The sequence below is a fragment of the Cynoglossus semilaevis genome, chromosome 16 (assembly GCF_000523025.1).
Source record: "Cynoglossus semilaevis isolate Cse_v1.0 chromosome 16, Cse_v1.0, whole genome shotgun sequence".
Lineage (NCBI taxonomy): Eukaryota > Metazoa > Chordata > Actinopteri > Pleuronectiformes > Cynoglossidae > Cynoglossus > Cynoglossus semilaevis.
In genome coordinates, this window is record NC_024322.1 from 9036436 (window position 1) to 9046645 (window position 10210).

The following is a 10210-nucleotide window of genomic DNA, read 5'->3' on the forward strand; positions in this document are numbered from 1 at the left end:
CCGGCAGCAGGAGCCAAATTAGAGAGTGTGACACTCGATTCATCTCTCCCTCACCCCTTTGTGTCACGTCTTTATCTCTTCATCTCTTAACCCCCCCCCCCCCCCTGGCTCCCTGTTCTCCTTCTCCTGGATTACAGAGGATAAATATAATCCAGATGATGCAAAGCCACACATCAGTAGAGAGAGAGAGAGTGTGTGTGTGTGTGTGTGTGTGTGTGTGGATTACTAAACAGTTTCCTCTTTCTAAGCACTGTCTTCTATTTGATTGAATCAGATTCACAGTATAAATATTTTATAAATATTATATTCAAATTGTCATTACAGCAGTTCCCCGAGATACTAACATCCGACTTACGAACATTCGTAGATACGAACAACCGCTGACTAATGTCCATACATGTTCGTAAAATGCCGTATTGCGTTCGCAAGTTCCTATTTTGAACCCACGTCGAGCAGCACCGCTCCAACACTCGTCTCCCTGTTCTCGCCATGTTCATTCTTGCGTGTGTCTCCGTAAGCATGTCAGCGCGTTAGGCTAGGTACCCTCTTGGATACTTTATCGCTTCCGTACAAGTTAACCTGATGACGACTCTGACTCTCACCAACAATAACTCCTCCCTCTTCCTGCTCTCCCAACGTCTACGCATGCACATCGACCTCGCTCTAAACGTCGTACGAACAACTCCGCTTACGAACAGCCTTTCGGAACCCATTGTGTTCGTAAGTTGGGAAGTAAGTGTAAGCGTAATCAAATCCTCCCTGATCATTCTCAGTGTTTGTGCACTGGACATTCTTAAGATTCTTGGTGGTCACGAAGACTTCTCCCAGAAAACTCGTCACAACAATAACAAAAAGGCGTGAATTATTGGACGTCCTGCGTCCTGAAGCTCATTTCACTGATGCTAAGTTTAGCGGCGATTTAAGCGTTGATCGTGTTTGCTAACTTTGTAATTCTTTGACTTCTCTTCATTTTTCTCCAATAGCCTTAATAATTGATATATAATAAAGAGTAGAAGAATAAATTAATTATAAAATTTGAATTTTAAAGCTGTGTCTGTTCTCAGTGATTTGGAGTAAATACATCACTGACCAAATTTGAAAAAAAAAAATAAAAATTGAATAAACCGATTATTGATTCTGTTTATGTTTGGACGCCAATTTTGAAGTATGAGAAAAATACATTTTATTTATCAGTGGTTGCTGCAGGATCATTTACCCTAACATACCCAATGTTCTAAAGCTGTAATACAAGAGTACATGCTACCCCTCTGTTCCCTTCTCCCCCCCCAAGAACTGAGGAACTACACTCCATTTTCTGGTCTGGTTTTAATTTTAGGAAAATAAAGAGGTTGTGAGAAGCAGAAACCCAAATACTTCCCTCCTTGTAAGTCCATTATTGTTCAGGATATCTCAGAGATCCGTCCTTCGCGGTACTGTTAGTGCAGGATCCTCTCTCGACATCCCACTCCATGATCCCGCCGACTGAACCGAGGCTTCGCTGCACAAATAAATACTGTAATTGATCTGCTCTCATACGGCACACAACCAGGACACACTTCGGTGCAATGTTTTCCAGATGGCACTAATAGATCACGTTATTTACGTCGGCTGTGTGCGCGTTTCCCCGGCAACGTCGGCTCTGTTTTACAATGACCCGGATCCTCCATGAACTTTTTTTTGGTTTTTAACCATCACTTGATTAGCAGAGGATTCAGAGATGGACGTCCTAATGTGGGGGAGATGCACAGATGTTGTGTCACTTTGACGCACCTTCTCTCTGGACGACAGACCTCAGCCCGTGTGATATTCAATCCCCACGTTTTGGTAGACATTATGCACTGATCAGCTCGCATCGGTTCCATTAGCGCAGCTGGCTCCGCTCCGTTCACCCGTGAAGTGCAGTGCAGTATTTGCAGACTCATTACTGTGCTCTCTCCGTGTGGTTACGGATAGTTAGCTCGACTTCATTCTCCGCCTCTGTCTTTTCTGCTCAGCGACGAGCAGCGGGTGGATCAACAGCAAAGACAGTGATATGAATAACGACAGTCGTCCCTACCTTAGTATTATTTTTTATAAAACTTAATTAGACTACTAGTTAAGGCATAGCTAACCATGTCCAAATTAAATAAACGGGCTGTAAAAGTGATAGAACATGTTGTCAGTTTTATGGGTAATGATCCTGTTTAGAGGAACATTTTACTAAATCAAATTCCTGACGTGTATCAAACAGCCATCACTGGACGAAACTAGGAATAAAAAAGTGAAATAGCGAAGCGGTTAGCATGCAGTCCTCGGAAGCAAAGGCCAAGTAGTGCTGGGTTCAATTCCCAGAGGAACCATATGCTTGCAAGTGCTAGCCTTTTGCAGCACATGTGGGACCATTTTTGGCTAAATGTACACGCGTGTACATATGTTTGTTGTTCTTTAAGTAGCGTTAAAAGAAAAATGTTGCAATCAGCGGTACAGAAAAATACATTTAAATTTGGATTTATTATCGTAGCTGACTAAGCTAACATTTACACTCACACACCAATATAACTTACTTGTTTTGCTGGTAAAAAAAAAGAAAAGTTTCCTCTGCAGTTATATTGTAAATTTAAAGACTTTTTATCTTCATCCAATAGACATCAGTGGTAAAAAGACAGGTTTCAGTTTTTTCCCTTTCAAATTTACACATCACGCACACAATCAGACTTGGATTCACCAGCAGCATCTTCTCTGTTTTGTGTTTTTTCCTCACTGATTGTTGGTGCGGGCAGCGAGAGGCTGAAACCCAGATGAACACGAACGTCTTTGTGGTTCCATCTGCTGGACTTCAGTAAAACAATCCTCCGTCACAGACGCAGTGAAGACGTGACGTGATGACAGCGCTGATGAGGCCCGGGACTAGATATTACACATCTATTACACATGTGAGCAGGACCCCTACACACATGCTCTGAAACACATGCACTCTTACATGTGTGCCGTCGAATGTGTCTAGGACCGCACACACCCTCTCACACACACCCTCTCACACACACACACACTGGGTGGATACGGTGCATTCCAGACAGGGGTATTTTAGATTTACATGTTAAAGTACATCTGATGGAAATTATTTTTACAAAGGCAATATATTCTTCATCGTGTTATTTATTTTCCTTTCCAAACAAAGTAGATTTTTTTTTAAATTAATTAATTTCTTTTTTTTATTAATTTAATTTTTTTAACCTAATGTCACTTCATCAGGGAGCAAAGCCTGGATTTAAACTTCCACCTCGGTGAGAATGCTTTTCTTTTTCTACTTAATGGTAACGACAAATATGTAACAAGCAAATATATAACATTTATTTAAAAGTTTAAAAGTTTTAAATATATATTTATTTAAAAGTTTAAAAGTTTTAAATTTATCAAAAAATGTAACAAACTCAAGAAGTGTGAACTAAGTTTTAATTAAGAAAGAAATGAAAGAAAAGTTAGCGAAATATTAGCAAAGTTAGCACGATATAAGCGGCAACAAGAGTTTAAGTAAGCACAATACTTAGCAAATTAGCCAACACTTGGCTAAGTTAGCTAAACGTGTTGTTAGCTAACTATGCTAAATAAAATATGTGTGGAGAGTGGACTTAGTGTAAATTGCAACAACAGTGGACAACTTAGCTGTAAGTTGCTAAAGGAAGAGCTGCGAAATGTTGCGTTAAACCAGTCGGAGTAGGATTTCTTTTAGTCATTTATGGTTTGCACAGCAAAGGCCGGAAAACTGCGACTTAAAAACTGTCGATGCCTCTTCGTCTTCCTGAAAATGAACACGTTTTGCACGTGACACTGTTGACCGCTGGTTCTTTTTCCTTCCCACTTCCTAATAAAAGCGGAGTAAATGAGGTGCTGCGATGTTGTGGCTGTTTTTAATGGCTGCTTAGAAAACACTCGCACACTCACATGTGTGGAAAACACTCAGTCGTGCGTAGGTTTGTGCGGCGTAAACACACTCTAATCTAAGGAATGAATTATTTATTGATTTTCTTTCTACTCAGTGTGAGCAAAAATGAGGTTCTCCAGCCCTGTGCGAACACGTTTGTACGTCGAGTCCAGGTCCTTACTGTAACCAGCGTCCGCGGAGGCCGTAACAGCGGCATGATGTCAACAGCATATGTGAGTTAGAAAACTGAAAGTGACTTTCTCGCAGCGGCGGAGCCACGCAGGGAGGCGCAGTAGAAGGAGCGAGGATATCGTATCCAGAGAGAGAGAGAGAGAGAGAGAGACTGTCACACACCTTCTCCTCACGGAGAATAAATGAGAGGTGTCAGACTGACTAATGACCAGGTCTGTGCTGCTGCAGTGGAACCAGGAGGAGATCCACTGGTCTGCTGATGTCAGTCATTGTGTGATTCGGGCCGTCACTGATGGATGGCAGAGGCCTGGTTCTGATTATACGCCGCACTGGTATCCACTCGTCCTGCCAATCCCTTTGTTGTTTTGGAAGAAAAAAAAAACACACCCAGAGCACACACGCACACACACATACTGTACATACTTACTCCTGCAGTCTTCAGCAGTTCTGACACTCTGCTGTGGCCTCTGCTCCGTTGCGGAGTCCTGCCTACTCCCAAATGCACGGTAGTGGATCAGAAAATGTTGTTTTAAATTAAAAAAAAGAAAAAAAATAGAAAAAAATAGAAATATACAATTCCACTCTTATAAAGGATGGAAACGTTTTTCGAGATGTTGAGAACATTATCATTAGTGTTTAATTTTTTTGTTTCAGAGGCAGAGGAAGTTTCCTTGTCATCCGTGGTGTCTGTGTTTCACCTCGTCTGACCCCCCGACTCTGCTCCTGTCAACACCGAGAAAGACAACAAGACGAGGTGCTGAAAGTAACTGCCTACACACACACACACACACACACACACACACACACACACACACACACAGAGCTACACAAAGATAGCCCCGCATGAGTAATCATATCACTCACTCTGTCTGCTAGCCTTGATATGATTACATATTACTGCGACTTTTACCAAGCTCGTTACAGTTTGTTACCTTCATGTGCTAACGTCATTATTATTATATAATTTGTATTTGAGATAGAAAATCTTTCAAAAAATATGATAAACTACAAAAAACGTACGTTGAGTTTCAAAAAGGAAAGAAATGAAAGACAAGTTAGTGAAATATTAGCAAAGTTAGCATGATATAAACAGCAACGATAGCTTAAACACAGCACAGTAGTTATCAAGTTAGCCAACACTTAGCCAGAAAATAGACTAGACACTTCTAGATTGTCTAGAATTGCCACGAAGACCAAAAGTTTCTCAGAAATAACCCAAACAGCTAACAACAACAAGCTAAACGTTAAGCCTTCTTGACGTTAGCTGAACCTGTTGTTGATGAAGTTCAGAAATGGCCGTATCTTTAAAGATTAGCTTAGCAATAGCCCACAATAAAAAAATTATAAAGTAATTAAATTAGTCATAAAATGTAGTTTTAACTTTAAAACAAATACAACTGATACGTGATGAATATTTGAACGTATTATTCTTTAAATAATTTCAAATCCAGCCATTAATGACTGAAAACCTCCGAGATCGTGCCAGTATACGCCGCCGTTTTGTCCTATCAGCAGACCCTATAGACATTTGGACTCTCTCTCTCTCTCTCACACACACACACACACACACACGCGTCCGCTCTTAATGCGATCCAGATTCTCCTCAGGGAAGAAAACAGGGCTTTACACAGAAAACACTTTGTCCTAAATGTGTTTATTATGATTTCTGAGGCTTCCCGCTCTCTGACATCAGCAGCGCCGCAGGCTGTGTGCGGTCGAGTTGACAGTTCACTCAGTGACACGTTCTCTGCTCTGCACATCATCCACATCACACCTATTATTCTTATCCCTGCGGTCGCACTCCTTACACCGCCGTTTCATCTGCTGGATAATTCTCCCATCTTCATTTATTCTGTTTGTCCGTCCATCTCGTCCGTCCATCTCGTCCGTCCGTCCGCTTGGGTGGTGGACGTCCCGTGACGTGGCGTGTCAGAGGGGAGCTCCGGTCTTTCAGCATCAGTGTCCGCGCACACACACTCACTCACATGTGAACACACACCTTCTCACTCAGCAGCTGTCATCCCCCACCCTCACCTACCTTCACCGCAAGCTCCCATCATGCTTTGCTTGGCTGTATTATGACAGGTGGAGTGTCGCTCACCAGATGGACTTTTCCTACTGGCATCTCCAAGTGTTTCTGTGTGTGTGTGTGTGTGTGTGTGTGTACACACGCTTGTTTCTCCATGTTATTGGAATGTGACAAAACAAAATGTATTTTTATTTTTATGATAAATGTTTAGGATCTGTAGGATTTTAGTTTAATTTAGTAGATTTTATTATTTAGATTATTTTATTAATAATCTAACTAAAATATACAAGAATAAACCTACATTTTCAAAGATAATTTCTCACATCGGATGTCTGCTGCCATTTAGTGGCATCAACAGAAATTACAGTCAATTTGTCGAAATGCACGAAACAGAAGGACTGACATCAGTCCTCACCACATCTTGTACTAGATTTTGGCGGGCCGGATTGGAAAGTCCAGCGGGCCATATCTGGCCCACGAGCCTTAGTTTGCCCAAGTTTGACCTAGATCCTAAATCTCAGATAGGAAACATCAAGAAGGGACATGGAGTAAAACATTGTGCTCCGTGCCCTCTACCCAGGTACATACATATGTACATACATCTGTTTGTGTTTTTTCTGCCATGGCACGAGAGTCAACGACGTACGCAGATTTGAAAGGTTATGAAACTCATCAGAGCAGAGGTGAGAATGGCCCGAGTCGAGGTGTAAAGTCGAGCCGGAGGAAGCGGAGAGGCGGTAGAGGGAGGCCCGTACGGATGAAAAATGAATTCACTCTGATGGTGAAAGGAGAGAGGATTTGTGTTGAAAACACAACGTCTTCACTCATCACCTGAATGGCCTCTCACTTCTCTCTGGAGATCGCAGCACTGAGTTTCTCTTTCTGCTTCAAACTGAGTGATGGACACGTTTTAGCAGCGAGAATGAGGTGGAGACGGAGAAAAAAACATCACGTTAACGTCCCTGGAAAAGTCCTGCATATAAAACAAATGCTACACACATATAACTCCCAAATTATATTACACTTTTTTTACTTTTTCCAAAACATACCAGCCTTATTGAAGGAATGTCAAAACTATAATTGTAATACTTGATAAAAACTGAAATGGAAAAGTAACCAAAATGCTGTTTGACATTTCACTATGTCTAAAAAGGCAGTGTCTTACACCGTGAGGCTAACTGCTAGCGTTTATTAAAATCATAATATGTCCTACAGCAGGTCACATGACACGAGGAAGGTTGACTTTCTCCCACCTTGGTTTCATTACCGAGCGCCCGTGTTAGAATCTAGCCCTAGGACCTCGATTCCTTTTTGTTTTGCACATGTATAATCAAATTGACCACATGCAGCAGCTCATTTTCACACACGCTGGTCCCCGGCGTGGGTTAATGTGGCCCTGACCCATCTTACACTTACACCACCATGTTGTTCTATTACCGCTGACCTGCATGAGATTTGACAGAATTAGAAATCCTGACCCCACGGGGGCTGCAGAGCCACGTATTGTGTTACACAGATAATTTATCATTTGACTTGAAAAAAAAAAGAAAAAAAGAAATAAAAAGCAGAAAGTTTCTCTCAGGGTAGAAAAAGGAGAATGAGGTACAGAAGGACCAGCTTCTAGTGGGTGGCCAGGAAACAGGAGCTGACACACACACACACACTCACACACACACACACTGTAACACACTGCTTCACCAACCACCATCACCCCATCGCCCGGGCGTGAGAGAACATAACGGCTCAGGTCTCTGAAAATCTGACGCACCAAAGAAGCGGTGCCTGAGCCGAGGCCTGGGGTTATAATAATGAATATGGAATGATAGTCTAGTCTGTATTTTGTGGTGCAAATGCAACCAGATGCAAAAGGTGAAAAAAAAAAAATACAGATCAGGAGCAGATGTTTTGAAAAAGAGACTAGAGGTCCGTCTCCGTCGGCCGGCGTGCCCTGCAAACATGTTGTAACCTTAGCCCACGTGAGGAATAATCACTCGGCGTCTGTACATCGCCACGTTGTAATGAGGGAAAGGACAGAGCTGCAGAGCACTTCTGCAGCTGCTCCCTGTGAAAGGGCCGGCCCGGGGAGGAAACGGCCGCGGCTAGACACAACAACGGCCGATTAACACGGACATCTCTGATAACAAATGTCTGACACGTTTCCATACTGTACATGTGGTGGTGGGAGAGTGTGCAGCTGCATATATATACACACACATACTGTATATACAGTGTATTCTATAGGCTCTGATGTAAATGTAAAGCACAGGCTTCATTTCTAGTGGGTTCAAAGGTTTTCTTGTTATTGATGATCAGGATAATGATGAGGAATCCTGTCCTTATATATAAGTATATATAAAAGGCATTATCAGCAGCAGTATTAATTATCCAAAGAAATATGTTAAAATAAAAGATTAGAAAATAAATAATAATCTACATTTAACAGTACGTTCTTTTATTATTATTATTATTATTATTATTATTATTATTATTATTATTATTATTACACAATCTGTATAAAACTGTAGAAACTATACGGATTTCTGTTTTTAGCTCTATTTTGTCCTTTTGCAGCCACCGGAGTGTGACGTCACAGTAAAGATGGCGCTGCCCGTGCGGACCAAGTGCAGACATGTCTTCCGATTCATTCGGCTTTTAAATCCTTCTCAGAGGTCTTATTGTGCTGGAGACAGTAATGGGAACGTGTCGACCATTAAGGTAAGTTTACATTTTTAAATTGTCAGTTTTGAGTTTGAACCGGAGACCTGTAATATAGATGAACTGAGACGTCACTGGTGCCGTCACTGTCAAACTCTGACAATGTTTACAGACTGTTTTTTCTAAGTTCACTCTCGTCTCATGTTTCCCTGTTATGCTGGTTATAAATCTGATTTGTTTGAATACAGTTTAAAGAGATGGTTAGAAGAGACATTTACTGTAGAGGGACAGTCTTCAAATGACAAATAAATGAGTAGGCAGTTATTTTTAAAGGTTACTAATTGTGCTAAATAAGTTTTTAGCTTTTAAAAGCAAGTAAACATAATATTAAATTTCATAATATGTATATTTAACATTTTATTTAGCTGTTTTATAAACAACAATAACCAGAAAATATCTTCAATTAAAATCGATTTTTACTTCCAAAATAATTAATTAATTAATTAATGGTACATACTTTCAAAAATCAACTTATCAATAAAGTCATAAGACATAATAAACCCTCTTTTGGTGCAGATTTTGTTTCCTCTGTTCTTCTGGATCCGTTTTTTTATGTAATATGTTTCCGCACAAAAAGCTAATTCAATTTAAATGTACTGTATATATTTCTAACTGAATTATAATTTAATAAGATGCACATTAAAAATGGATTAAAACTTCTGCGTATTTTGGCAAAACATCCGTACTTTATATTTGGTTTTGAGAAAACAACATTGTCACTGCTCTTTACTGGTGCATCTTCAGTTAATGACGCGTCACTGAGAGTTCTTGTGTGAATTTTCATCTGGCTGTTATGCTGTATTATCTGTAGATTTTTAATAAAATGTATAGTATAGGATTTAGCGTGAGAAGTGGTAACCACAATGAGGCTCAAAATAATCTGAGAATAGTTAATTATTATTATTATTAAAGGTGTTATTAAAAATGTAAAATGTCTTCAAATATTATTTATTTTGTGGGAAATATTTTTATATTTTATTTTTCATATGTATTTATTTTCTTCTTTTTTATTATTCAGTCCTCAACCTTTTTTGTACCTTTTTGACCAGTTGGCCTGTACAGTCTCGAAGACATTATTTTTAAATATTATTATTATTATTAAGTAAATGAGTAAAAATACAATACATTTTTTCACTGTGTCCCACTGCAGGCCGGTACCAAATTATTTATGTACCAGTTCTGGCCCGCCAACCGGGGATTGGAGATCCCTGATCTAATGTATTTATATTTTTTAAGACATTTTTCAAGAGGATTAAAGTCAGTCTGATACTAGTTAATCCATGACTCAGTTCTCTGCTGCCTTCATCGTACTTCCATGTCAGCTGTAAAACGTCTAGGCTCCCCAACCATGTCTACGTCCTCCTCTCCAGCCC

At 40.2% G+C, this 10210-nt stretch overlaps 1 protein-coding gene across 6 annotated transcripts in view; it reads left to right on the forward strand.

Annotated features, from left to right (window-relative positions):
- The window catches only part of wars2 (tryptophanyl tRNA synthetase 2, mitochondrial), a 48666-nt gene that overhangs the window by 17059 nt on the left and 21397 nt on the right, over positions 1–10210 (forward strand). For 3 of the 6 annotated variants that reach the window (XM_025063946.1, XM_008328506.3, XM_025063947.1), the window contains 2 exons: positions 4748–4847; positions 8694–8837. In XM_025063946.1, the coding sequence (XP_024919714.1) occupies positions 8721–8837 (117 nt within the window). In that variant the 5' untranslated portion in view covers positions 4748–4847; positions 8694–8720. Of the gene's footprint in view, positions 1–2759; positions 2913–4747; positions 4857–8693; positions 8838–10210 lie in introns of all 6 variants that reach the window. The other 3 variants (XM_025063945.1, XM_017040155.2, XM_017040154.2) reach the window with 3 other exon arrangements.